At 41.0% G+C, this 15,111-nt stretch overlaps 2 protein-coding genes across 3 annotated transcripts in view; one reads left to right on the plus strand and one right to left on the minus strand.

Annotated features, from left to right (window-relative positions):
* LOC124861402 (NLR family CARD domain-containing protein 3-like) overlaps window positions 1-15,111 on the minus strand; it is a 373,247-nt gene that overhangs the window by 240,456 nt on the left and 117,680 nt on the right. The gene's annotated exons all lie outside the window — the stretch shown is intronic.
* Window positions 1,458-14,571, plus strand: LOC124861650. Its single transcript, XM_047355536.1, has 17 exons — window positions 1,458-1,602; window positions 1,958-2,118; window positions 2,284-2,308; window positions 2,471-2,584; window positions 2,993-3,130; window positions 3,242-3,357; window positions 3,699-3,819; window positions 4,133-4,750; window positions 7,678-8,001; window positions 8,403-8,563; window positions 8,686-8,710; window positions 8,794-8,907; window positions 9,646-9,777; window positions 10,581-10,864; window positions 10,946-11,063; window positions 12,555-12,742; window positions 13,813-14,571. Exons 1-17 carry the CDS (start codon window positions 1,542-1,544, stop codon window positions 14,227-14,229), a joined length of 3,117 nt encoding a protein of 1,038 aa, XP_047211492.1. The 5' UTR covers window positions 1,458-1,541; the 3' UTR covers window positions 14,230-14,571.

Raw genomic sequence — 15,111 nt, forward strand, 5'->3', positions numbered from 1 at the left:
GTGTGGTTGGGGTCATTGTCTTGTTGAAAAATAAATAATGGTCCAACTAAACGCAAACCGGATGTAATAGCATGCCGCTGCAAGATGCTGTGGTAGCCATGCTGGTTCAGTATGTCTTCAATTTTGAATAAATTCCCAACAGTGTCACCAGCAAAGCACCCCCACACCATCACACCTCCTCCTCCATGCTTCACGATGGGAACCAGGCATGTAGAGTCCATCCGTTCACCTCTTCTCCATCGCACAAAGACACGGTGGTTGGAACCAAAGATCTCAAACTTGGACTCATCAGACCAAAGCACAGATTTCCACTGGTCTAATGTCCATTTCTTGTGTTCTTTAGCCCAAACAAGTCTCTTCTGCTTGTTGCCTGTCCTCAGCAGTGGTTTCCTAGCAGCTATTTTACCATGAAGGCCTGATTCACACAGTCTCCTCTTAACAGTTGTTCTAGAGATGTGTCTGCTGCTAGAACTCTGTGTGGCATTGACCTGTTCTCTAATCTGAGCTGCTGTTAACTTGCGATTTCTGAGGCTGGTGACTCGGATGAACTTATCGTCCGCAGCAGAGGTGACTCTTGGTCTTCCTTTCCTGGGGCGGTCCTCATGTGAACCAGTTTCTTTGTAGCGCTTGATGGTTTTTTCCGACTGCACTTGGGGACACTTTCAAAGTTTTCCCAATTGTTCGGACTGACTGACCTTCATTTCTTAAAGTAATGATGGCCACTCGTTTTTCTTTACTTAGCTGCTTTTTTCTTGCCATAATACAAATTCTAACAGTCTATTCAGTAGGACTATCAGCTGTGTACTGTATCCACCTCCTGCACAACACAACTGATGGTCCCAACCCCATTTATAAGGCTTGAAATCCCACTTATTAAACCTGACAGGGCACACCTGTGAAGTGAAAACCATTTCAGGTGACTACCTCTTGAAGCTCATCAACAGAATACCAAGAGTGTGTGGAGCAGTAATCAAAGCAAAAGGTGTCTACTTTGAAGAACCTAGAATATAAGACATATTTTCAGTTGTTTCACACTTTTTTGTTCAGTATATAATTCCACATGTGTTAATTCATAGTTTTGATGCCTTTAATGTGAAGCTACAATATTCATAGTCATGAAGATAAAGAAAAGTCTTTGAATGAGAAGGTGTGTCCAAACTTTATATATATATAAATATATATGGTTTTTTTTTTGGTTTTTTTCTCATTCGGAGATGAATGGCTGACCCATAAGGTTCCTTCATGTTATCTGAAGCTACTGTTGAAAAGCTGCTTATGGTTTTTAATGAATACAGTAAAGAAAGCTTTAGTTATGAACAGTTCTGTAAACAGCCAGTTTTCATATTCTACCTAAACCAGTAGTATTGCTTCTTCAGTAACTGACGTATGTCCATTATTGGAAATGAGTACTTGTGTACTCTGTGTCCAAAGTACCACGGAGTTTTCTGTTTGCAGATCAGAGCCAGGATCAGGAGGAGCTCTTAGGGTTAAACTCTCTCTGATCTCAGTCCTGTTTTTCTCAGACATTGAACACTGCAAACATGCTGCTGAGGAGCTTCTGCTTCATTTCTACTCTGCTTGGGGTCGTCCACGCTGCTGCAGGTCGGAACATAAAAAAAAATGCGTTAACTAAGATTTCTTCATTTAAAAACATATTTGCCTTGTTTTATTTCAGGGTTAATCCCAGACATTGTTTCCTACTGTTTCTGACAAAGCTAAGGGCTTTTTGATGATTTATTAAAAGAAAAGCACAGAACCAGTTTTATGGACTTTTCCAATTTAAGTTTATCAGACATCTGTAGCTTTAGAGGTAAATGTTTCTATCAACTAAGATTCCTAATTTAATGCGTAAATATTCTTTATTTCCTGGATTTCTTTACATTAGTTAGAATATATAAGAATGATTCTTGTCCTATTAAGAAGCTCAGTTCCAGATGAATGAATGCATTTTATTCAGTGTTTGTAGAGAAACATGAAGCCACCTCAGTTCTGCGCCGATGGAGGAGAGCAAACAGCTTTTTGGAAGAGGTTCAGCAGGGAAACCTGGAGCGGGAATGTATTGAGGAGATCTGTAACTATGAGGAAGCCCGGGAGGTCTTCGAGGACAATCAGAAGACGGTCAGCTTTAAACAGCCTTAAACTGTTCAACTCGGCATCAGATTGTTCTTATTCTGCTGCACATTCACACTGCCTGTTTGTTAAAGACTGCTGAGATTTTAGTTTCCTCACAGGATGCAAACAAAGACTTGGTAGACTGACAGTTTCCCTTCTGTTTGGTTTCAGAGGGATTTCTGGAAGACGTATGATAGTAAGTATCTTACAGGCCTCCCTGTGTACCAGAAAACATGGCAGTGAAGCATAGCTCCCCCTGACTGATAAAACTGCTACTGAAGCCAACCTTTATTTCCTTATTTGGACCCTATAAGCTATAAATGTTCTGTTCAGACTGTAACTGGACTTGTTCTGTCAGAAAGGGAGCCCTGCCTGGAGAACCCCTGCCGTAACAATGGGACGTGTTTTTATATGGGAACCACCTACGAATGTCAGTGTCTGGAGGGATATGAAGGACTATACTGTCAGACAGGTAATTCTGATAGACGCCTGCTTCAGCAGAGCTTCACTCATTTAGGGTGAAACAATACACAATGATGGGCCAAAAACTACATTTATCAGGTCAATTACTTGTCCTGATGTATAGGAAAGAAAAATAAATAAATATGGTAAAACTGTAAATACATGAGGAAAAATGTTGGTGTTTTTAGAGCAGTTTAATATGAAAGGATGAAGGAAATGGGTAAAAACATATTTACAGGTTAATGGTAAGGTTTGGGTTAAACTAAAGACTTGGTCATATTAGATATCTATAAGTTAAAAAGATTGTTTGGTTTACACAAACTGATATCTCAAATTATTTTTATTCCATTACAAACAGCATCAATGTGAAGAAAAGCTTCTCTGTTGCATAAACTTTTATTTTTTCATTGATTTTCAGAGTTTGAAGACTCTTTGGGATGTCTCTACAAGAATGGATACTGTGAGCATTTCTGCGATGGTTCTGGAGAAAGACGCACATGTTTCTGTGCTGAAGGATACCAGCTGGCAGATGATGGAAGAAAATGTGTTGCTAAAGGTAAATAAAAGGCTGACCTGATCAGCAGAGAGCATGTTAGAAACATAGCTGATTTACAGCGTGAAGTTTACGTGGATGACGCTCTTTGCTGACGATGTGATTGTGTTGCAGTGAAGTTTCCCTGTGGGCAGGTGCCCCCCCCAGAAACTGGACTCAACCAGAGCGCTAAGATTGAGGTCAGGCTGGTGGGAGCTAGCCACTGCACCCATGGAGACTGCCCCTGGCAGGTAAACACTGCTCTATCCAATGTTACCAGCAGTGGCGCCCCCTGCAGGCTCCAACTATGTTCAGGTCCCTAATTACTTTTTAAAGCAACCGTATGCTGTTTGGTTTGTCATTGTTCTGTTTCGGATGAGGAAAGATCAATAATGTAATGGTTCACACTCTCCTAAAATGTGGGCATCATATCGACCTGCTGATGTTAAAGAGAAGTTTGAGCAACCATGGAGAACATTCAGTGAAGATCTGATCCTTAAACAGTCAAATTAGTTTCTTACCAAAGACGTGTCCAGATCTTAGATGATAACATATTACATAGCATATGGTCTTAAACAATGTTCTTCGTCAGGTTCTGGTTCAGCTGAATGGAAACAGTCACTGTGGTGGAGTTCTGATCCATCCAGACTGGGTCATCACTGCTGCTCACTGTGTTCATGGCAAGAACACCCAGAACCTCACTGTGGTGGCAGGTAAAATATTTCATATGATAAACATCTGTAGTCTGAACTTTAAACATTTTTAAATATAGGGACTAGAAATACATATTTTATTAAATGATTTGTAAAAAAGGTTTTTCTAAATGAAGTTTAATGTTTCAGATTTTCTCATAAACTCGTTAATTAAAAATACTATTTTAATGCTGTAAAATTGTACTTTTTCTCTATTAAATTTAATAGTTTTTATTTTAAGCAGCAATCTTTGTCATTGATGACCTTTGTGTTTATAAATGATTCAATAATACTTTAGTTGTGGTTTAGATTAATGTCCGTTTGTTTTGACCAGGTGAGCATAATCTGGATGTGAAAGATGACACAGAGCAAAGAATAGGCGTTACCATGGTGATTCCCCATGAAAACTACAATCCGGCAATGGGCGACAGCGACATCGCCCTGGTCCAGTTGAACCAGTCGCTCACTTTGAATCGATACACCATCCCTATCTGCCTCCCCACTAAAGACTTTGCTGAACGGGAACTGCTGCCGGTCCGCTACCACACTGTGTCTGGCTGGGGCAGGAGGACCTCCGGGGGCAACACCGGCACCTCCTCGGCCCGTCTGCTTGCCCCCACCCTCCGCCAGATGAAAGTCCCCATCATCCAGAACTCTCAGTGCTCCCAGAAAGCCAAATTCAACTTTACCGACAACATGCTGTGTGCCGGATTCCTGGATGGGAGCCACGATAGCTGCCGCGGGAATGACGGCAGTCCGCTGGTTACAAAATATGGCTCCACCCAGTTCCTCACGGGTGTGGTCGCCTGGGGGCGTGGCTGCTCTCACCCAGGGTATTATGGGGTGTACACCAAGGTAGCCATTTTTGTGGACTGGGTGAAGGGTACCATGAAGAACCCGCCCAAAATGAAGGCACCAGTTTTGGAAGCCATACTGGAGCAAACAACAGTTTAAGAACAACAGATAATTATGGTCCTAATTTGGGCTTTTTAATAATTGTTGTCACCTTCAAACATTACCAGAAGAAATAAAGTTAGAGTTTGCTTTATTCCATCTGTTCTCAGGAGGCAACTTCAACAAATAAAGTGTTGAATGAAAACATCTTGTTTGTTATATAGTCCAAGTTATTCTTTCAAATCTGGTTTAAATGTTCATGAAAGCAGATCCTGCAGGACCTGCAGGTACTAGCTCAGTTGGATCTCTGTTCATCTTCTCAGCAGACTGAAACACATCCAGGATTCACATCTGAAACTGGGCTGGTCCTGTTTCAGGCCAGTTACGATTACCAACATTATTTCTTTTTACTAAACAGCAGAATGATTTAAAGTCAGAAGTTTACATACAGCAAGGATGGTTTCACTGAGCAGTGTCAAAGTTCAAAGGTAAAGAAGTGTGGCAGAACCCAGATTGAAATCCAAATCCATCTTTTTTATAAAGCACATTTTAAAACGTGTTTCAGTAATAAAACAGGTCAAACCAAGACATAAATACTGAGAACATTACAATATAACAAAGACTGTAGTAAAATAAAAAGAAAGCAACAAACTGAATATAAATGTGTTATAATATAAAGTTAATATAAAGAGAGAGCTACAACAGCCAGAGAAGAAGAATGTTTCATGGCAACTTGTTCCATAACTTGAGCTACAACTGAAAAGATCTGATCTCCTCAGAACGTCAGCCTGGCTTTCAGGTCACCCAAGCTGGTCAGCTGACCTAAAGGTCTGTGGTAAAACATGAGGCTGAAGCCAGTCAGAGAGGTAGCAAGACCATCAAGGCATCTAGAAGCCAAGAGATGGATTTTAAAATCAGTTCTTTGGACACTGGAAGCCAGAGGATAGATGATAGAACCAGAGAGACATGTTTGGGTTTGTTTGTAGCAGTTAAAAGACAAGCAGGAGCTTTCTCATCAAGCTAAAGGACAGGCCTGACTGATCCCCCAAACCCAATAATCTAGAAGAGTTGTGATAAAAGCATGGATTATTATCTCCAGGTCATGTTTAGACAAGACAGGCTTCAGTTCAGCAACCTGGTGCAGCTGAAAGAAACTGTTCTGCAAAGTACTGCTGACCTGTTTGTTGAATCCAGGGTTACACCAAGATTTGTTGGTGGGCATCTGGGTTAACCCATTGTTGAAGTTCATGATGAGTTTGACCAGTGATGTAATTTACCATCGTCCACCCCCTAAACTCTTCTTCTGTGGTGTAAACTCAGCATCCATAAGGAGGAAATACGGCAGGATGATAGAAAGAGTTTAACGTGATCCTGCACCAAAAGACTATAGGTGGATTTAAAATAAATTCCTCTAAATCTGGACTAACTAATGTCCCAAGTGGCAGAGTGGTCCCTGGACAGGTTCACAGTCCACCAGAGGACAAATTAAAGTCACCATTACTGCGATAGGAAAGCAGAGGACACAAACAAAAAAAAAACCCATAAGGAAATTTAGTATGCTTGGTGGAAGTGGACCAGATCTAACATATGTGCAGCCCGGGAAAAAGCAAGACAGAACCAACATGTCTGTTTCAATTTTTAGACAGATTTTAAAAGAAGAGATTTTGTCAGAAAGATGTGTTGAACCTTACTAATTATCATTCTTCCTCAGCCTGCAGGGGGCAGCACCAGGAGTTAACAGTCAACTTAAAATCTGAGGAAAATCAGAAACAGAACCTTCCTGGTACTGCTCACTTTGTGGCTCTAAAGAGAAGCAGCGATCATGTTTTTGTTCCTCCTGTTACAAAGTTAGATGTTTGACCCAGAATTAATAGACGGAGTTGTTCATTGGCTCATTGAGGACGGTTAGGACTCCTCCCAGAATCTGGAACTACGGTGGCCCGTAGGTGTCAGGTCAAATCCAAAAGCCACAGCACGGTTCCTTTACATATTTCTGATGGCTTATAATCCTATTTTGTTTAAAAATGTCTTATTTTTTAATTTTATTCTTGTTTAGTAAGCAGCCATTTAAAATGTTAAAAATAATTTTTATGTTCATAGATATAAAAATATAACAATGTAAAGGAAATACTTTGATGACAAATATCATTTGTTTATTTGTAAAACTTTTAACAACCTAAACTTTCTGAAAAAAGTTTCAATAATTTATTTGAAGAGCTTAATAATAATAACAAAACATTAACACTAGATATCATCTGACCTAACGTCCACTCATCGGGCAAAGTCAGCGGGAGTTAGAAAACCGCCCGGTCCGCTGACAGCTGGCGAAGCGAGCCGGTTGTTAGTGCAGTGAGAGCGGGCGTCTCTGAACACGTCAGCTATAGACTCACCCAAAAACATTGTAAAAGTTCATTTTGTTTCACAGAAAGCGGCATTGCAACTTCCGTTTAAACAATCCACTTCGACCCGCAATGAATCATGGGATACAGTTGGCCAGCAAGAATACACTGGACCCATCTTTCAAATCTGAATAAAAGGACACATTTGTCAGCTGCATTTCGAGGAGTCTTCGCCGCCTCGCTGTGATGTAATCGACCTACCGAAGGTGGCAGCCCCTGAATTTGGACACAACGATGGTTTACAGATTTTGGTCACTTCCCCTGCTGGTCATTTCCATTGTTGCTTTTGCATTTGTGTTGTGGCCTTTGTATTTGGCCTGAGACCTCTGGGCCACCGTATGGAACAACTCTCTGCTGGCTTTCAGAATCTGGCCAATCGGAGGAAGGAGCCCTTAAAGAGACAGAACAAGCCCAGCAGGTTCTTGATAATGTATGAACAGTGAGGACAAGCTGTGACTGATAGCTGGGCCAGAACCTGTAGGTGATAAACAAGCTAATCTTTTCTGATGACTCATGAAAATCTTCTTCAGTAAAACTCAAGAACAGGAAGAGAGAATCTAAAATGGAGATGGATGTGACTCAGTAGCTTTCACTAACCACTTATCACTTCATTTGACCCATAAGCCTCCTTGTTTCTTATGCAAAGCACTGTGGGACATGCAGTTTTCCCCTGAAATAGTGATGAAAGTCAAACATTTGAAGCCTGAGCTAAAGCCCGCCCAGGGCAAACCTTCCTCCCCCAGCACAGGTCGTTGCCCTCTCTGCCTCTACTCTGCACACTCAGACTCCACTACTCCCTCACAGAACAGGGAAGGTTCTCCAACCGAGCTCAAGTCCAACGGGATCATGTTTGGGACTCTACAACAAACCCTGGGCCTCGTACTGCTGCTCCACCTCACCGCTGCTCATGGTATGTTCCACCAGATCCACATTCAGCTGTCAGAACCAATGAAGAGGAGGGTGATGGGAAGCAATGTGGAGTTTAACAGAGGGAAGAAGGAGAGTGTAGTGTGTGTGTGTGTGTTGGTGGAGGGAGGAGGTGGAGGAATGGGGAATTGCTATTTGGCAGACAGTGACACTTGACCTCAGGATAATATGTTAGAGGTTTGGATGGAAGCATCAGGAGGTCTCTGTTTTAAATCAGGGTGAGAAGAATCTGGAGCAATCTTTGAAATGATCCAAGTTTCTTTAGAAACTGAAGATAAACAGCAGAAGGACATAGAAGGACCATCTACAGGCTCTCCTGAAACATTTCCAGAAGGTCACGTTTAAATAATTCTCCATGGATCAGTTTCTATGTCCTGTCCCCAGTGTTCCTGGACGGCAGGGCGGCCAATCAGGTTCTGACCAGAATGAGACGGGCCAACAGCTTTCTGGAGGAGCTTAAAAAAGGCAACATGGAGAGGGAGTGCGTTGAGGAGCGCTGCAGCTGGGAGGAGGCGCGAGAGATTTTTGAAGATAAAGAGACAACTGTATGATGTTTATTACCAAAATGCAAAGAAAATCTGTCAGAAAACATCCAAAAATGCTGGCTAATTGTAAAAATGTTTTCAACATTGTTTAACCATTTTATTCTATTCTTCTCTCTCAACAGGATGAGTTCTGGGCCAAATATGTGGGTAAGGTTTCTCTTCAGAGGTCCAAACAAACCAACAGCTCAGCTTTTTGGCACCTAACTACAGTTGCCTTGTCTATCCTGCAGATGGCGATGCCTGCATGTCCATCCCTTGTGCTCACGGTGGTCAGTGCAAAGATACGATTGGAAGCTACACATGCTACTGCAAGGAGGGATATAAGGGCTTCAACTGTGAAATCGGTAAAATATGAGGATCAATCAGGGCGGTAAAAGTTGGGTGATAAACTTTCAGTCTTCAGCTGCTGAAACAGATTCAGGTGTTGTGGAGACCCTACAAGGCTGGAAGGAACCTTGGGAGATGCTCTCTGAATCTTTTTATTGGACGTTTCTGCAGATCAGGTTATTATCAATGCTGTTGCTGCTGAAATTCAACCTGATCAGATGTTGGGAAGATACAGGCTTTGGGCCTGAAAAGGTTCCTAAATAGTTTGCTGGTGGTTCGCCCCATGGTCCTGCTTGGGGATGCTATCATGGCAGCTGATGCTTAGCTTTGGCCTCAGTGTTGAGGTGACTGGTATGAGCCAAAGCCCAGTTTCAAGTGCCCCCACTATCTATAGAGCTACTCTCAGGGTACCACAGAACGTTTTGGTAAAATCATTCCACGGTGAAATGGGTCGACCCATTGATTAGAAACTGTTGCAGCATTAGTAGAAGCATGTCACCACAGACCTTTGGCTTAAAACCAAAGGTTGGTGTTAAACGCTGATGATCAGAGACTAGACACATGCAGCCTAACCTCACAGGTTGTTTGACTGCAGGACTCCTGCATGAATGGTAAGACTAGATTTCCAGGACATATTTAGTTTAATCTATGGAGCTCATATTAGAACACAGAGACATTAGAGACAGGTCCACAGAGATGGTTTCTAATAAAGTTCTATTATTTACAGTTTGACTATGATATGTGTGTCTCTGCAGCTATCCCGAAGCTCTGTGAGGATGACAACGGCGGCTGTGATCATTTCTGTCGAGTTGTCCACAGAAATGTGGAGTGCTCCTGTGCTGACGGATATTTCCTGGCTCCAAATCAAAAGTCCTGCTACTCCAACCGTAAGAGAAGCTCATCAGATTTCTTCCAGGATGGAATAATTACATAACATACAGCTGCAGTTATCTTTAAAACAAGAATTATTGTTTTATTGTGGATTTCTTGTAACCCACAAAGGGTCACAATTATACATACAGCCTCCAAGAAAAGGTAAATTCACATAAACATTTTAATAAGTAGAGCCAATGGCTCTAGAGAAGCTTTTAATTTGTTGAGGCAAGGCCTAGAAGCCATGCTTGGGAGAATATAAAACAACACTAAGAATGACGTGAACATCCAAGAACCTCACCGAAGACATAAAACAGACTAGTGGGAAAGTCTTTCTGAACCATCTCTAAACAACTGCAGATCCAGGATCGCCAGTTCAGACAACTGAGCAGAAGTACCAGTTATTCAGATGTGTACCCTTCTGATCAGCAAGATCCGTGAAGAGTACCCTGACCACATCATGAAGACCTTTAGTGTAGTTCCATCTCCAAAAGTGTCCGACGCAGTTGTTGAGCCCTACAACGCCACATTATCCATCCAACCTGCTTCTGGACTAGCAGGTTGTATGTTGCTGAATCATTCAACCCTTTAAAGGAACGAAGTCCCAGATTAATGATAGCCATGAACATGATCAGAACTTCTGATCAGACTTTCAGCTGATTAAAAGAACACATTTAAACCTAGCAGCAGATAGAAAACAGAGTAATGTCCAGATAACCCACCACCAATACCAACATACATCATCTCAGAACCAGCTCAGAGATGATAAATCTTCTCCATGCTACCTGACAGCTAAACATCCAACTTCCTCTTGCAGAGGCTTTTAAATGCGGCGCCATCGTCACCAACAAGGTCCGGTCGCTTCTAGGCTCCGGGAAACAGAACACAGAAGAAAGGAAAAACCCAAAGCTGAACACAACTGTGAGTTCTACAGAGCAGCCGAACATCTTCCATTCTGCTGATCTGTTCTGGTCGGGAAACATCAGCAGCCATATTCTACCTCCTGTGCCCATTATGGAGAGTCCGAGTACCAGTGACAGGACAGCAGATGTTCGGATTGTCGGCGGAGAGGACTGTCCACCAGGAGAATGTCCATGGCAGGTAGTGACACAACAAAGCGACGTTCTGAACGTTCTGGTCGCGGATCAGAGTCCATTACTAGAGCTTGTTGTGTCCTCTTAGGTTCTCCTGATTAACCAGGACAACATTGGGTTCTGTGGGGGAACTGTTCTGACTGAATACATCATCCTGACTGCTGCTCACTGCATGAACGAATCACGCTACTTCATCATCAAGCTCGGTAGGTCCAACGAGTCCAACCAAAACTTCCTGTTCATTGTTCAGAATAAACACTAAGTGATGCTTTTACATCCACCTTTTCACACCACATTCACAATACATTTGCTGCCCAATTTATTTCAGTTACAATTAATCAAAATTCTGTTCATTACAATTTAGTTCAGCTTTCAGACTAAGTTCACATACATCAGAAACAGCCTAATTCAATCTGAATATGGTGAAACTATTTCCAATTTAATCTGAATGTGGTCAAATTATTTCCAATTCAATCTGAATTTGGTCTAATAATTTCCAATTCAATCTGAATATGGTCAAATTATTTCCAATTCAATCTGAATTTGGTCTAATAATTTCCAATTCAATCTGAATATGGTCAGATTATTTCCAATTAAATCTGAATATGGTCAAATTATTTCCAATTCAATCTGAATATGGTTAAATTATTTCCAATTCAATCTGAATTTGGTCTAATAATTTCCAATTCAATCTGAATATGGTCAGATTATTTCCAATTAAATCTGAATATGGTCAAATTATTTCCAATTCAATCTGAATATGGTCAAATTATTTCCAATTCAATCTGAATATGGTTAAATTATTTCCAATTCAATTTGAATTTGGTTAAATTATTTCCAATTCAATCTGAATTTGGTCTAATAATTTCCAATTCAATCTGAATATTGTCAAATTATTTCCAATTCAATCTGAATTTGGTCAAATTATTTCCAATTCAATCTGAATTTGGTCAAATTATTTCTAATTCAATTTGAATATGGTCTAATTATTTCCAATTCAATTTGAATATGGTCAAATTATTTCCAATTCAATCTGAATTTGGTCTAATTATTTCCAATTCAATCTGAATATGGTCAAATTATTTCCAATTCAATTTGAATTTGGTCAAATCATTTCCAATTCAATTTGAATTTGGTCAAATTATTTCCAATTCAATTTGAATTTGGTCAAATTATTTCCAATTCAATTTGAATATGTTTTCTATGCATAATTTAAACTAAATGTGATCAATTTCCTCTCAAATGATTAGATTTTGATACAGTTTTAATTCAACCTACTTGAATTTCATGTGGTCCAATTTCTGTACAGTACCAGTCAGTCCAGTTCCGTGCAACTACAGATGGACCAGTACCTTCTGATTCTCTCCATTTATGAATATGTTCAGAACCCACTACAACCCAAAACAATCCAGTTCAATACAGATAAATCCCATCCAATCCAGTGAGTTACGATTCCTGATTCCAACCAGAGGTAATCCATTAAATCCCAGATTGGATTAAGTTACAGCCCAATTTCATCCGATCACTGCACAGCATCTAGGTACCATGGATACCATGCTCTCATCAGTTGTGATATTTAAACAACCTGTGCTGCATTGTTTTATCTACATCATTGTTCATTGGGAGTTTTTAGATTTGTTACAGTTTAAATCTTATTAGCTATTGCAGTAAACAGTGAGGCTGACTTATGCTTTCAGGTGAGCACAACACTACTCAAAAAACTAATCATGAAGTTACCCATGAGGTGGATACCATCGTCACCCACTTCAAGTACAGCCCGGACACCTACCACAACGACATCGCACTCGTAAGCCTGGCCACGCCCATCAGGTTTACCAAGTACGTCCTGCCGGCCTGCATACCCGAGCAGGACTTCGCAGAGAAAGTAAGAACGACAGAAGGTGAAATGTGTTTGGTTTGATCTGATTCACAGCGAACCCTTCCTGCTCTGGTAGATTATCTTTTCTATTCATGACGACGAAACGCAGAAATCAGGGCAGCGACAGCCAATAATAGGTTTCACATGTTCACACAAACCATAGCTACTCTGGGGGGGGGGGGGGGGGGGGGGGGGTCCTCAGCAGAGCTGCTCAGTCAACCATGGTGAACAGACTGGTGACAACCAGCCAAGATGTTCTGAGTAAACACAAAGAGCATTTTAAAATTATGATTCGTTCATGAAGGATTAAAGCTGTCCATGTTCTCCTTCAGGACCTTCTGCTGCAGAGCAGATTTCATGGTTTCATCAGTTACACCAAGTAGTCCAGGTCCTGAAGCAGCAAGGCAGCCCAGACCATCACACTACCACTCCCATGTTTGACTGTAGGTATGATGTTCTGTTGCTGAACTGCTGCATTAATTTACCACCAGAGGTAACTAGACCAACAACTTCCTACATGGTCCATTTGTGAATATTTTGCCAATACTCTGGTGTAATTCTGGTAGCAACTGGTCTGCAACTTCTGGGAAGGTTCTCCACTGTTCCATGTTTTCTCCATGTGTGGATGATGGTTCTGACTGTAGTTCTCTGGGTATCAAAGCCTTCCAAATGTCTTTGTAACTGTTTCTAGACTTTCTTTAGATTGGGACATGATGTATTGCATTTTAAGATCTTTTAGCCTACTTCATGTTGTCAGACAGCTTCTATTTAGGCAACTGCTTGATTCTGAAGGTCTGACAGTAGTCAGGCTTGTGTGTGGCCTGTGAAATTGAATAAAAATGTGGTCAATCACAGTTAATTTGTGATTGAAGAAGCTTTTGGAGTTTACTCAGCTTATCTTGGTTTGAATTGAACATTTGAAACATCCAAGTGTGACGGAAAACAAAAACTGCAAGGGGAAAACACTGTATCCTATTAACAAGATTTACTAAAATAAAGTGATGCATCTGCAATCATGTGGATGTCGGTGTCTTCTCAGCGGTTTTGTTCTGGTCTTCCAAACTGCCCTGTTGCAGGTCCTGATGCGGCAGACAGATGGTCTGGTCAGCGGTTTTGGACGTCTTGCTGAAGGTCGAGAGGCATCTATGATCTTACAACGTCTCGCTGTGCCCTACGTAGATCGGCAAACCTGCATGGAATCTACCCAGCTGCGCATCTCTATGGGCATGTTTTGCGCTGGCTACGACACGATAGCTAAGGATGCCTGTCAGGGGGACAGCGGAGGGCCGCACGTCACACGTTACCATAACACGTACTTCATCACTGGCATCGTGAGCTGGGGCGAAGGGTGCGCACGCAAAGGAAAATATGGCGTCTACACACAAGTGTCAAAATACATCGACTGGATCAGAGAGGGCATCAAGAAGCTGACGCCCAGAGGAGGCAACAGGTTTAAGAGGGACCGTGGTGCCATCAAAAGGCTGTACCTGTAGATCAGCTGGAACCATCTTCATGGCCATGTTCTAGCAGGTGAACTTAATACAGAAGGTGTTCCACAAGGCTAAGGCTTGGTGCCACTTAATTTTCTGTTTTATTTTAGCTGTAATGTTGATTTTTTTTTATTTTAGGAAGGAAAAACACCTGACATTTAAAGAAACAATAAAACTATTTGCTTGATTTTTCCCACCTGAACCCCCCTCCTCACACACATGCATACACATTATGTTTCAGTTGCACACAAATTGTATGAAGCATGAAAACTTTGTCATTAAAAACTCGCAGTTGTGATGTAAAAGTTTGCTGGAAGAATTATTAAATACATGGAAAACAACCTGTTTCTGTTTCTTGTACTTTTTAACGTTTCTTTTGGCAAATATTACCATGTGAGTTGAAATTCAAAGGAAAAAAAGGCATTCAGTGTTCTGTTCCTTTGACCTAAAGTAATTCCTTATAGTGTTAATTATAAACTTGAATCACTTCTGCACAAGTTATTGTTTTCGCAAATGTCACGAGTTAAAATGACTTTAAATATGAATTAAAAATGACTAAATTTACTTTGAGTTTGTAAAGAACTTTAGCTTACATAATTTACTTTTAATTTCAAAATTAAGAAATATAGAATTTACTTTACATTGTAAAATTATTCTTAAAAGCCAATGTACTTTGAATGTTAAAATACAGAATTTATGTAAACCAAAAGTGTTCTGCTGGATCAGCAAACGGTTCGGAATAATCCTAATGTACTGACCTCTGAGACAAAGTCCCTCCATGTTTACCTGAAATAAACAAACTGAGTGTTGGGGGTTCAGAGGTCAAAGCTGCTGCTTGTTTTCAATGATTCAGAGTCTGCTGCAGGAACAGAACCAACAAACTGG

This window comes from Girardinichthys multiradiatus, chromosome 24 (assembly GCF_021462225.1).
Source record: "Girardinichthys multiradiatus isolate DD_20200921_A chromosome 24, DD_fGirMul_XY1, whole genome shotgun sequence".
Lineage (NCBI taxonomy): Eukaryota > Metazoa > Chordata > Actinopteri > Cyprinodontiformes > Goodeidae > Girardinichthys > Girardinichthys multiradiatus.